At 40.0% G+C, this 14,914-nt stretch overlaps 1 protein-coding gene across 1 annotated transcript in view; it reads right to left on the bottom strand.

Moving 5' to 3' along the window:
- Positions 1-14,914, bottom strand: part of SEC22A (SEC22 homolog A, vesicle trafficking protein) — a 67,170-nt gene that overhangs the window by 43,520 nt on the left and 8,736 nt on the right. The window contains exon 2 of the mRNA XM_037051468.1: positions 11,539-11,739. Within this exon, the coding sequence (XP_036907363.1) occupies positions 11,539-11,720 (182 nt within the window). The 5' untranslated portion in view covers positions 11,721-11,739. The remainder of the gene's footprint in view (positions 1-11,538; positions 11,740-14,914) is intronic.

Below are 14,914 nucleotides of genomic sequence, written 5' to 3' on the forward strand. Positions count from 1 at the left end.
GTCTCAGAATGAGAGAGATGTTCTCAGGATGAGGTGTCAGTTATGTAGTATTCAGGACAAGAATGCATAATCTGAATTTTATCATGAAGAAACATAAGAATAAGCATTCTATTTTTTAAATCTTAATGTTGTAAAAAAGAAGTAAGGGATGTGGGAATGTTTCTGATTGAAGGAGGCTAGAGACACAACTAAATATAATACTACCTAACCCTAATCGAGATCCTGTGCCAGAGGAGGAAGTAAAAACACAATAAAGGAGACTCCTGGGTCAATGGGCAAAAATGGAAAACTGGCAGACTGGAAGAACGTATGATATCGACATTGAATTTATTACTAGAGCTAATAACTATGCTATATAGTTAAGTAAGAGACTGCCTCTAATTGCAGAAAATATACTTTGAAGTAGTGAGGAATAACGGGCCATGTTATTTGTTAAGTTTCTCTCAAATGGTTCAGAAAAAAATAAATCCAATAAATATATAGATAAGTAAAACAATAAAGCAAATTAAGTAAAATGTTAACAAAAAGTAAGCCTGAGAGCAGGTATTATTTGTATTTTTCCTCTTTTTACAAGTTTGCTGTAAGTTTGAAATTATTTCTAAATAACAAATTAAATATGCAGGACAAAAAAATTCTACTTTAAGCAGTGAAATATTTAACCATGTTCTACTGAAAAAAAACCTTTCTAAAATAAAGTATATATCCTCCTATTATATATCCCCCTATAGTAGGTCCAGCAAGGGACACAAATTAATCCTTCTTAATGAGTCACTCAAACGTTTTTTAAAGTACTGTCAACATAGCCAGCCTGATCGAGGGCAGCAAACAGCATACTGGCCCTAGGCCCTATCTACCACAGTAATCTTTAGTGGCAAACTCTGATCCTTACTGGAGTCCCTTCTGCCCTTTCTTTCTCAAACGATGGGGAAGCAGAATTTATTGATTTAGAATATATGTATATTCACATGATTCAAATTTTAAAAGAAGGAAAAATGAAAGAAAACACTGTACTGAAAGTGTTTTATCCCCACAGCTGCCCACAGATACCCAGTTCTCAGTCCCCCAAACAACTCGTTATTAACTTCTTATGTATTCTTTTGGTAAGAGTTTATGCATATGTAAATACCCTCCTACCATCCTTCCTTCCTCCCCTCTCTCTTTCTTTCTTTAAAGACCATCCCAGGCAGCCAAGAGATGTGGGGTTGGCACGTGTTAATCATCAATTACTAATTGTGTGGTATATACGTCTGGTGAAATTGTGCTGATCTTATGCTTCTGGAATAAACTGGAATTCCATTCTGAAGTGCCCCTTAATGTACAGTCAGTTGATGCAATATTTACACAAGTTGTGACACACCCGGTCACAAAATTAGCTTAGTGAATTACACAGAGCATTTTCCTTAAAACTAAAATAGACTATAACAGAAAATATTGGGATGCATGTTGTGCATGTTGTTACATAAAACTTTTGTTTTAGTTTCCTATTTGTATATAGGTAGTGTTCACAAAGTAAAATGTATCTCTTCTTATGGGTCATAGTCATAAAAGTTGTTACGACATAATACATTTTTCTACAAAACTAATCAACTAAAGACCAAACAATGTTTTTTTCAAGTAATTTTTCTCTTTCCAAAAACAAAATTTTCACTATCATTTTCAAAATTCTGACATGTCATCAGCATTCAAATATACCCAACAATAACCTGAATTGGGATAAAACACAACTGGTGACTGGTTTCCACACAGTCGGAACCCCCAAGTGGCTAGCTAGGAGTTACGTCATCGTCCCCCAATTAAATGACTGCAGCTTTCGGACTCCATTCTATGTGTTAGGGTAGGGTTTTTACTATATGTCCATATTAATAACAGAGTGAACCAAAGAAACCTATATGACAGCTTATCCCAAATGATTTCTTTGCTTGCACTAAATTTAACTAGAGAATTATATGGGAAATAAAGGAAACCCTACATTTTAAGATCTTATGTTAGCATTCTCAAGGAATGTTTACTCCAAAGTCTTTATTTTACTATAATGGCATGATACTTTGAAGTGCTCTATAATCTTATGGCTTTTCCCTGTGAATTTGGCCTTACAATGCTGTCTGTCTTTGAAATGCAAAAATCAGTTTTCCAAAAGTTCCTTACTTTCGGACTATAAAACTCACTCCCCCACCCCAAATTTGGGAGGAATAATGGTTGTTAATGCTGCTGTTGAGTTCTGTTTACATTTACATTGGTGAAATACTATGTTATTTATGTTATTAAATATTTTACCACATTTTTTGCTTCAAAATTTTTTTTCCTATTTTCCTCCTCTAAAACTTAGGTGCATCTTCTAGTCTGAAAAATACAGTGTATATATAGCTCAGTTGATAAATCTTTTGATAACCTTTGTTATCAAAAGATTTCTTTTTTAGCTCTCACTGGGACGGACCAAAAGACTCCCAACCATCCTGAGGAGCACTCACATGAAATAGTCTAAAGCCACTATCTGTATGCCAGTTTGTGCATGCTTTATGGCCTGTCCATCAGGTTCATTCGGCTCACATTTTATGGACAACCTGCTCATTGTTCTTTTACCTTGAAGAGGGAGAAGTAGTAGTAATAGTAACAGGCAAGTACAGTTTACTGACCACTTAGTATGAACAAGGCCCTTTCCTAAGTACTTTACATATGCCATTTAATTTCACACTCACAATAAAAGGATATTGCTATCTCTACTTTACAGACAAAGAACCAGAGACTTAGTAATTTACCCAAGGCCACGTACTGTTAAGCAGGCCTGGGACGGACAAACTTGTTCCAATACTAAAACCACATTCATGCCACAACATGAACTTCCCTATGGTATAGATAAACCAATTATATCCCAACTCACCAACATTTTTTTTCAGTTTTTCTAAGCCACAAATCAATCTCTATTTTTTCTCCTAATTAAAAGTAATGAAACTTGAGGGTTTGGGAATCTGCATCAGAACATCTGGGAAGCACTGCCATCTTCTCCACTTCACCTTACACAGCTACAGGCCTCCGTTTCTGCACTGCAGTCACACCAGTCTTGTTTTGGATCCTAAGGGTACCAACCCACTCTAGTCTTCCAACTCCCAATCGGAGAAGCTTCACAAAGTCTGTCTTCCCCACTCGCGATGCTCCCAGCCCCACCTCTACCATGATCCAGTTCTGAGCTGCTCTACTCCAGCTCATCCTTCAGCTCTCAGACTTCAAGTCCTCCCAGAGCACACAATCTAAACTGACCCAACCCCATGGTCGTATCACAGCAGCTGTTCTTTTTCTTCATGTAACCAACCCCGTTTGTGAGTGTATATGTATGTGTTTATTTGTTGTAATGTCTCACTAAAACCTACACTCCGTGAGAGTAGGGACGATTTCTGTATAGTTTACCACCGCTTTCTTAGCACCTACAATACTCTGTGTCTAGGACAAGATAAGCATTCAATAAATGAGTGAATAAATGAGTACAAAGATGGCACCGTTCATTCACTCATTTGCACACTTTGTTGCGTGTGTTGTACACACATACTGTTAAGCTCAACAGTACCTACACACCTCAAAAGCCCAATAAAGACTTGACTAAATGACAGAAGAGAACAGAACCTGACCTGCACTTCCTGTGAGTGGTCCCAGAGGCTTTACACTTCAGGTCAGTGAGCTTTCAACATCTCTACTCTAAAGAGAAGAATGTTCTCAGGGACCATGTGCAATTACTCACCTCTGTAGTGAACACCCCCAGTCGGCTCTGCAGGTCTAACAGGTGTGCCTGCTCTCTTCTTATCACAGTCATTACTAATCCTCACCACCACCACCCCCCGAAGTCCTCTTCTCTCCATGTGGAACACAATTTTTAATTTGTTTTCTTCCTACTTTGCTCTAATTTCTTTTTTCTTTCCCTTCTACTTCTAGGCTTTGGTACCAATGGGGTTTGGTTTTATAGGTATTCCCTTTCTTCTGGCCAAGGAACTTATCCAATCTCATTTTATCTTTGGTTCCTATCTACCCCCCACACACACTAGAAACTTCTTAAGGGCCTTCCAGGATTAAGTGTGTCTTGAATAGGTAAGGCTGGCAGACGTTCAAACTCCAGTTAAGGAGATCACCCCTTTCTTTTCCTTTTCTACTTAAAAAAATATGTTTATTGATTATGCTTTACAGTTTTCTCTTTTCCTGCCTTCATCCCCCCTTCATCCTGCCCCCCCAACCCTCCAGCATCCCCCCGCCACTTAGTTCATGCCCATGGGTTGTACATGTAAGTTCTTTGAGTCCTCTGTTGCCTACACCATTTTTTATCTCTCTCCGTCTATTTTATGCCTACCAATTATGCTTGTTCTTCCCTGTACCTTTCCCCCCCATTCCTCCCTCCCTCTTCCCCACTGAACTCCCTCTGTGTGATGTCCATTTCTTTGATTCTGTTCCTGTTCTGGCTGTTTGCTTAGTTTTTGTTTTTGTTTATCTTTTCTTTTAGGTTCATTTGTTGATAGTTGTGAGTTTGTTGTCATTTTACTGTTCATTTTTTTATCTTCTTTTTCTTGGATAAGTCCCTTTAACATTTCACATAATAAGGGCTTGGTGATGATGAACTCCTTTAACTTGACCTTATCTGGGAAGCACTTTATCTGCCCTTCTATTCTAAACAATTGCTCTGCTGGATAGAGTCATCCAAATAGGATGTAGGTCCCTGCCTTTCAAAACTTGGAATACTTTTTTCCAGCCCCTTCTTGCCTGTAAGGTTTCTTTTGAGAAATCAGCTGATAACCTAATGGGCACTCCTTTGTAGGTAACTCTCTCCTTTTCCCTTGCTTCTTTTAGGATTTTTTTTTATCTTGGGTAACTCTTTATTTTTTATCTTGGGTAACTTAATGATGATGTGCCTTGGTGTGTTCCTCTCTGGGTCCAACTTCTTTGGGACTCTCTGAGCTTCCTGGACTTCCTGGAAGTCTATTTCCTTCACTAGATTGGGGAAGTTTTCCTTCAATATTCATTCAAATAAGTTTTCAATTTCTTGGTCTTCCTCTCCTCCTTCCATGAGGCAGATACTGGAATGTTTCAGGTTGTCCCAGAGGTTTGTAAGACTCGCTTCACTTTTTTTGGATTCTTGTTTCTTCGGTCTATTCCAATTGGTTGTTTATTTCTTCCTTTTGTTCCAGATCGTTGACTTGAGTTCTAGTTTCCTTCCTGTCACTGTTGGTTCCCTGAATATTTTGCTTTATTTCATTCTGGGTATCTTTCATTTGTTTTTTACATTTTTCGACCAAGCTCAATCAGATCTGTGAACATTTTGATTACCAAGGCTTTAAATTCTCCATCAGATAAGTTGGCTATGTCCTCACCATTTAGCTCTCTTTCTGAAGTTTTGCTTCAGTCTTTCATTTGGGCCACACTTCTTTGTCTTGGCACACCTGATAAGTTGTAAGGGAGCGGGGCCTTTGGTATTCACGGAAGCAGGGCAAACCTCCTTGCTGCACTGGGGTGCTGCTTGTGGGGGAGGGGCCAGAGAAGGAATAATGCAGCTGCCTGCAGGTCCCTAATGCATTTTCCCACAAACTTTCAGGTGAGACTGGGAGTTTCTCACAGTAGCAACCCTTGTATCAACTCTGAGTCTCAGTTTCCCCTTAAGCCAGCCCCGCCCACACAGCCTGCCACCTGGCTGTGGTGAGTGTAAGGACATACATCCAAGATTACTCTATCCAGCAAAGCTATCGTGTAGAATGGAAGGGCAGATAAAGTGCTTCCCAGATAAGGTGAAGTTAAAGGAGTTCATCAACACCAAGCCCTTATTATGTAAAATGTTAAAGGGACTTATCTTAGAAAAAGAAGAAGATCAAAAACTGTCAACAGTAAAAGGACAACAAACTCAACACTATCAACAACTAAACCTTAAAAAAACAACAAACTAAGCAAACAACTAGAACAGGAACATTTCTTTCTCCAAAGAAATGGAGATCACATGGAGGGTATCATTGGGGAGAGAAGACACTGCAGGGAAGGTACAGAGAATAAGAAGCATAAATGGTAGGTACAAAATAGAAGCAGGGGAGGTTAAGAATAGTATAGGAAATAGAGAAGCCAAAGAACTTTTATGTACAACCCATGGATGTGAACCAAGATGGGGGAATGTTGGTGGAAGAGGAGGAATAGGGCAGAGAGGAATAAAGGAGAGAAAAAAATGGGACAACTGTAATAGCATAATATATAAAATATACTTTAAAAAAAGACATTATTAGGGAAATTCAGGCCTGCTGCACCAAACTAAGTAATTAGTGAAAGCAATGATATTCCCCACAGCAAATAACAGATCACCCAGCATATGTCTAGCATCCCCCCTAGACGCTGATGTCAAAGGCAAAGTCCCTGACTGCCAGCCACATGCAATACGGTACTGGGAATGCACTTAAAACAATGATATACAAAACAAGATATGGGAACGAAACTGCATTTTGTAGCACACCAAATGACAAAGTCTATAGCAAAGTATACATTGAAACAGTAATAATTAATATTTGCATGAAATGCAATTTTCATTCTGTAATTGTAGTATTATACATAGAAGATATGCTTATCCTTTGTAGTCACATTTGCCCAGTGAATAGATTTCCAGTAGGGCATACCGTCTATCTCTAACCCACTGTTAAAATTGCTAACCATAAGAAAAATATTATTTTCAAAATAGAACATTCTACACTGAATATCAGTCTCTAAAATAAAGCATTTTAATCTTTAAGTCTGAAAAAATTTGACATTATGAAAATGAGTATACCTTATGGGTTTTTTAAAACTCTAAACCAAAATACTTCTTATTGGAAACAAGGTGAAAACAAGATTGTGCCATCAATGCAACAGACACAAAGGAGGTAAGAACCAGAAGTGAACTCAGTGACACTGTGTGTCCACCATGTGCAGCATTCTACCAGAAACTTTCTATTTTCTCACTTCTTCCTCTTATGTGGCCAACTTTCAATTAGCCTCCAATGGTGAAGAGCTAAATCATGAATAAGTAATCCCATGAGGAAGGACTCACATTAGTCAAAATTCTAACCTTATTAAACAAGAACATATTTATTAATATGCAATATTCCAGGTGATAGCAACTTAAAACAGTAAGCTAAATAATGAGATGATTTTAAGTGTTCAAAGGTGATCATACCATCAGAGCCTTGGATAAAACACAAAGGAAGCAAAATCTACTTTTGCTGTCCTTCACTTCCTTTTCTGCAGAGTCAATCACTCCTTCCCCATTAACTGTAACATCTTCACACCACAGAGAAGGTAGATCCTTGTTTTAGATAATCAATCATACGTAATCCCTAATTTATTTATTGGTTAGAATTCCAGAAGTTTATGTACCTAGAAATCATTTTCCCACAGAAACTATATTTTTAGAGTAATTAGGTTCCAAGACCAGTTCAAAAATCCTATTTAACATTCGAGGGGGAAACCACCCCACCAAAGGAATTTATTTATTATAAAACTGTGTATTTATTCTTATATATTTAAACTTCAGTCACCTTCAAAGTACTCTCCATTTGATGCAATACACCTATCAAGAAGTTTTTCTCCACTGCTCTAAACAGTTTTTGAACTCTCCAATTTTGATGCCTTTTAGTGCTTCTGCCATTCTTTATTTCACCTCTTTCACAATGGCAAAACATTTCCCTTTGGGAACTTTTTTCATCCACAGAAACAACAAAAAAAAGTTGCTTGGGGCAATAGGGAGGGTGGGGAATGGGGATCGTGCCGTTTTTAGTAAAAAACTGAACACTGAGCACAGTGTGGGCAGGTGTGCTCATGAATCACCCATCCTGGAACGGGCAAATGTGTTGAAAGAGTTCTCAAAAAAAAAATTCATGGAAGCCTCCCACAATAACTCCAGCTGATAGACAATGAAGATAGGTTCCCCAGAACACTCACTTGGTGGGGTAAACCTGTCACACAAGGGGCCTGCCCTCCAGAAGGTAATGCCAGTTTTGGGGGGTCCCCCTTGTAAATGGTGCTGAAAGCTGAATGGTTTTCCACAAAAAAACTGGCAAAATCTGAATGGTTTTGGTTGAAAATCTGAATGGCTGAATGGTTTTCCACAATAAACTGGTAAAATACTGATACTAATACTAATGACAGACCTAGGCAGGCCTAGGAGGAATGGAAAATCACCAGGCGGGAAAACTGTACTGTGGGAAACTGTAGCCTGGGAAACTGCCTGCCGACCCTGCCCAGGACAAACACATGCCTGGCTAAGACTGGGGTCTGGGGTCGGCGTATCCGGCATAACAGGATGCAGCTTTAACTTGAGCCTGACAAGATGTATCAAGAACATGGTCAGGAGAAACGGTACCCAGCAACTACCTTCAGCCAATCAGACTCTGACACCCCAACCAGTTACCCGTCTGGGGTTTTTGTGCTAAAAAACCCTGCCCTAAGAACAACCAAATGAGTCTTAACCTCCCTTGGTTGGTTCCCCAACCTTCCTAGGTTGGCTCCACTTTCCCTCTTATTCCCAGCTAATAAACCCTGCGTCTTAGCTCACTGCGTCCATCTGGTTTCTTGAGTGACTCTAACCTAACAACTAATACTATGATCCTAGTAATGCGACAAAACAGGAAAGTGGGACTCACAGGTTATTTTCTCCCCCCAGCAGGTATGATAGCTATGGTGGGTTTTATACTCCTGCCATGCCCCCCCCACCCCCCGCCAAACACGTAGTCTGCAGTGAGAGTGCTGCCTCACCAATTAGACTTCCTACATAATCTGTTCCTCATTATTTCTCAACCAAAAAGAAAGAGGGGTAGTTTCACTTAATTCTTTTCCCTGGTTAATTTTTATCTCAATAAAAATGAAAAAAATTTAGGAGAATTAGGAACACTCGCTGTTAAATGAGAGGTTAAGGGTAAAAAGGCAACACTTTACCATAGAATAATGTGAATGCTGAAGACAAAAACTGTTTCAGATATACTATTTATTAGTTTTGTGAGTTTGAACAAGTTCGTTTATATCCCTAAAGCTCAACTTCCTCCTCTATAAAACAGGGGTGGTAGTACTATAACGGCTATTTGCCCAGCATCCTTTCTCTCCTTCCCTTTGGGAAATTATCTCAACCCCACTACCTATTCTAATGACTTGGGCGAGCTGCCCATCAATGTGACCCAGGACCCAACTCTGAGTACCTCAGCCCTGTGACCACAATGGTACTCCAGAACGGACCACAACACAGCAAGGCCAATAAAGTCCTCTTCTTGGAACATGAAAGAAGGATTGCTCAGCAGTGATGAAGTAAGCCTGGAGCTGCCTTACAGTGTTGTTCAGTACACAGACAATACCCATCTGCAAAAGGAAGGAGACTAGAAAAATGAGAGAAAGATCCCTGGTAACAACATCTCAGTCCCTGGCTCCAGCCAACTCAGAAGCCCTTCACAATACAGCTCCCCCCTCCTTATTTTGTTTTGCTTAAGCTAGTATGAGTTGTGTTTCTGTCTTTAGTAATGAGAAAGAGTTCTGTTTATTAGCCATTCACAGAGCTGCTGTGATATTTAATGATAAGTACAATTGGAGGTACTGTGTCATTGTTGAAGTTCTTACCCCTATAATCAAAAAATAACACCAAAGATTGAAAGAAATGCACTACCAGACCCTAAAACGAGAAGGTAGGTAAGCCTGAAACAGCCTTCCCAGCTGGAGGTGCAGTCTGGGAACAGATATAACAAGAGTGAATCCTCAGGTAAGGAGAGAATCTATGAAGCTCACAACCACTATCACACTTCAGGTGAATTCACAGTGAAAAAACTAAGGAATTTTACTTCTTCAACTAAAATTCACAAGTATAACTGGACTTCCAAAGAGGTTTATCTTTTCATAGTATCAGTGTCTCTATGTTTAAAAAGAACTCAGAATGTATAACTTGATTTTTAAACCTCCAAAACCAGTCAATGTTTTAAGACCTCATTTGATACAATTTGGTTTTCATATGGTTTATAATTATTGCTTCAGTCATTGCTGTTTCCTAACTAGTGATATAGGTTTATATATTAAACATTTATGAAAATTTAAGGAAAGTATCCTTCAACTTCTGAAACAGATGAATTCCTTAAAATTTTACACAGAGAGAATTGTAATATCACTATCTAATTTGAAAAGAAAGCACAAATTTTCACATTATTCTTTCTTTCACAAAAGAAAGCATAATTCACATTATTCAGGTGATCTGAGCAACTATGAACATTCTCCAGGGTTCTGTTCCCGGCCTCTCAGAACGCAGCGGGCATTTCTACTCTCAGTTTCAACTTCTCTATGAATGACTCTGAAATCTCCGTCTCACCTCACTGGACTGCCTCGCCATATCCTTAATTAAATGCTCAAAATGGTACTTTGTCAGCTTGCTCTCCTTCCTCACCCCTTCCCTCTGGTACAAGCAACCCTTTCCAAAGACCTCCTTCGGTCCATCCCAAGGTTTCAGAACATCTATGTTCCTTCCTCCTCCTCAACTCTGGTATTCCTTTTTATCAGGTTTAACCATTTCCTCCTCTGATGTGTCTCTATGGTTGGCATTTTCTTTTTTTTGCACTTGTGTTTTACTAGTTAGGACCCTAATTCTCAGTTAACTGCTCTTCTCTCAGATTTTCCATTTCAACCTGCATCCCACTGTCTCGGCATTGTTTTTTGTTTTGTTTTGTTTTTTAAATCAAGCCACTTCCCTCAAACCTGCAGTAACAGCTTCCTATAACCTATTACATCAAAATGACCTTTTGTTTTGTGGGACAACATCAACTGAGCCTTGCCCGTCAGGACTCAGATATGTCATCTCACAAGTTGACCACTAGGTATTTACAGTGTTCTTACATGGCCAGGCAAACTCTAATGGGAAATATAAAAAATCTGACATTATACCTGCCTTCAGACAATTTAAGTTTACATTCTGGGGAGAGGAGATGGCATTCATCACTATTTATTATATATAAAGAAAGTGAAACTGGGCAATAGGATAGAAAGTGACTTCATGGCGGTCAAAGGTCTCTCTGAGAGCAGAGACCTAAACGACGAGAAAGAAGGCAGTGATATAAAGGATGCTATGGGTGAAGAGCAAGGTAGATATAACAGCCAGTGCACACGGCCTTCAGTACAGATCAAGGTCGCAGGTTCGATTCTCAGTCGGGGCACATGACTGGGGGGGAGGCCAGGTCCCCGGTGGGGGTGTATCATGCAAGAGGCAACTTATTGACATTTCTCTTTCACACAGATTTTCTCTCCTTCTCTTTCTCCCTCCCTTTCCCTCTCTTTAAAAACGAATAAAAATAAAATCTTTAGAAAAAAGATGGCATATCTCAGATCCGCAAAACTGTAAATTTTTCTAAAGCCAGTTACAAAAAGGGTGATGAAATGATGACTACCATCTAGTGTAAGTTCGGAATCATATGAATCTTGACTTAAATGTATTCCTAAACTAAACAAACACTAATTTCTATTGTAACCACTTACATTTCATTAGAATAACTACCACCAAGCAAGTGATTTTCATAAAGCAAACTAAAGTCTTACTTAATGTTGTAATGGCCACTTTTCAGGGTACATCTATCGGGAAACTGAGCCAGCTTCCTTGAGAGCATTTTAGAGTACTTTCTGCACTCCTGCACGCCGGTGCCTTGTTCATTGTCAGTGGAAGCAGAAAGCGGCAGCCCATCTCTGACACGAATGACTGAGGCAGATAAAATCATTGACATTTCAACTGAAACGGAAGACCTGAAACAAAATGAGAATCTTGGGTTAGACAAAAAAATTAAAGCCAAAGCTGAAAAAGAGTGCAAAAATGTTCAACTCATTAATAATCAAAGGTATACTAATTAAAATGATGACTATGCTTTCCTGAACAAATTAGCTTTAATAAAAAATACTTGCTTCTTTCTAAAATTTTCATAAATATATGTGGAAGTAAATACTGAAATAAACACCATTCTCAAAACAACTGGACAATATTCAGCAGAATTTAATATTTATGCTCTTTGAGCATGAAAAATTTAAATATTACAAATTTTATCCTAGGTAAAGACAAAATTTTAAACAGAAAGACATGCCTTTACAGAAATAACTGAAAACCTAAATATCCAATAACAGGGAAAGAGTTAAATAAATTATAGTACACCCATATAAATGAATTGAGTACAGAAACTAAAAGTTATACTTGTGAAAAACAGTTTAATAATGTGGTAAAATGCTTATCTGTTGGGCAGTAAAAAAAAAAAAAGGCAGGATAAAAACTCTAAATGTAGGACTTCTGCCAAGATGGAGGCACAGGTGGAAACACTGTGCCTTCTCCCAAAACCAAGTTTGAAGACAACAAAGCTTTAGTAAACAAAACGCAGCCAACACACAGAAAATTGAACTATACGGAAGTCCAACAACAACAAACTCGTTCAACCTGACCGGTAAGAGGGGCAGAGCCAGCAGCGGAGCAGGGTAGGGCAGGACAGATCCCCCGACCCAGGTGCACAGGCAGCCATGGCGCAGATCCCAGGTGTGGCAACGGGCAGACCCACTGAAGGCGNACTCTAAATGTAGGACTTCTGCCAAGATGGAGGCACAGGTGGAAACACTGTGCCTTCTCCCAAAACCAAGTTTGAAGACAACAAAGCTTTAGTAAACAAAATGCAGCCAACACACAGAAAATTGAACTATACGGAAGTCCAACAACAACAAACTCGTTCAACCTGACCGGTAAGAGGGGCGGAGCCAGCAGCGGAGCAGGGTCGGGCAGGAAAGATCCCCCGACCCAGGTGCACAGGCAGCCATGGCGCAGATCCCAGGTGTGGCAACGGGCAGACCCACTGAAGGCGCAAGGCGGCAGGCTGACCCCGGTCACACATTCACGCACAGATAAACCAGCGAAGGAGCGAGCAGTGAGACAGACCGCGCAGGCCCCAGCAGCTTGCAAGAAGCAGCAGAGGGAACCGCCATTGCCCCTCTCTGACCCCACCCCCATATACAGTGTCCCAACCCAGTGACTGAGTTGCCCCGCCCTGGTGAACACCTAGGGCTCCGCTCCTCATACATAACAGGCACGAACAGACCAAAACATGGCTCAAGAACTCAAAGCCCCAGAGCCAATAACTCTAAGCAACGAAGAAATAGCCATCCTCTCAGATGCACAGTTCAAAACACTGGTGATCAGGATGCTCACAGAACTGGTTGATTTTAGTCACAAATTAGAAGAACATATCTGTGGCTATAATAATTGAAATGAAGGGAAATGCACAGGAAACCAATAGTGATGGAAAGGAAACTGGGACTCAAATCAAGGGAGTGGATGAGAAGAAATAAAGAAACAACCAAACAGAAAAGAAGGAAGAAACAAGAATTTTAAAAAATGAGGTGAGGTTTAGGAACCTCCAGGACATCTTTAAACGTTCCAACATCCAAATTATAGGGATACCAGAAAAGGAAAAGGAACAGCCACGAGTGGAAAACTTATTTGAACAAATAATAAAGAAGAACTTCCCCAGTCTGGCAAAAGAAATAGACTTCCAGGAAATCCAGGAAGCTCAGAGAGTCCCAAAGAAGTTGGACCCAAGAAGGAACACACCAAGGCACATCATAATTACATTAGCCAGGATTAATATGAAGGAGAGAATCCTAGAAGCAGCAAGAGATAAGGGGACAGTCACCTACAAAGGAGTTCCCATCAGACTGTCAGCTGATTTCTCAAGAGACCTTATAGGCAAGAAGGGGCTGGAAAGAAGTATTCCAAGTCATGAAAATCATTTCAAAGACCCACATCCAAGATTGCTCTATCCAGCAAAGCTTTCATTTAGAATTGAAGGACAGATAAAGTGCTTCTCAGATAAGATCAAATTCAAGGAGTTCATCATCACCAAGCCCTTATTATATGAAATGTTAAAGGGACCTATCTAAGAAAAAGAAGATAAAAAATATGAACAGTGAAAGGACAGCAAACTCACAGTTATTAACAACCACACCTAAAACAAAAGCAAACTAAGAGGACAGCTAGATCAGGAGCAGAACCATAGAAATAAAGATCACATGGAGGGTTAGCAACAGGGGAGTGGGAGGAGGAGAAGGGGGGAGAAGGTATAGAAAATAAGTAGCATAGACTGTAGGTAGAAAATAGATAGGGGGGAGGGCAAGAATAGTAGTGGAAATATAGAATCTAAAGTACTTGAGACACGTGGTCATAAACTAAAGGGGGGGAGTGGTGGGGGAGGGGGTGTGCAGGGTGGAGGGGAATGAAGGGGGGGAATAGAAAAACTGTAATGGCATAATCAATAAAATATATTTAAAAAACCTCCAAATGTCGTTTTCCATAAAGACCAAGAAAAGGAAGAAGGGAGGAATAAGTGGAGAAAAAGATATAGGATGGAAACATATCAAAAGCAGAACAATGCTTATCTCCAGGAAACAGTATCATGGATGATTATCATTTTATAATTTCCTAAATTTTCACAATGAGCAAATCTTATTTTCATAACCAGAAAAAGTAATATTTAAAATAAATCTGGCTGGCAGCACAGCAGCTGTGTAGGAGAATCCTTCTCACACTTCCTCCCAGAACCAAACCGGAAATAAAAGGAAAGGGAACAGCCAACTGATGAAAACAACTGAAGACTATCTGAAAAAGAAACTTGGCCAAGGACAGGCAGAAACCACCTAGAGACAAGATGGCAAGGAAGGGTGGGGACGCATGGGGACTCGAGAGGGGCTGGGCCCAGACTGCAGAGTTCTGAGGGGTGGCAAGGCTATGAGAACTTCCCCCTGAGAGGAGTGATGCCTGGACCCCAGATCCGGCTCTCAAGCACAGGGCGCCAGTGTCAAGAGCAGCCACCCACTTACCATCCAGCCAGGGAAGGCCACTGGGATTTGCCTGCTGGGGAGAAACAACACCCTCTGGAGACAAAGCCACTAT

Source organism: Sturnira hondurensis, unplaced genomic scaffold (genome assembly GCF_014824575.4).
Source record: "Sturnira hondurensis isolate 20B ecotype Veracruz unplaced genomic scaffold, ASM1482457v3 Scaffold0007222, whole genome shotgun sequence".
NCBI classification, from domain to species: Eukaryota; Metazoa; Chordata; class Mammalia; order Chiroptera; family Phyllostomidae; genus Sturnira; species Sturnira hondurensis.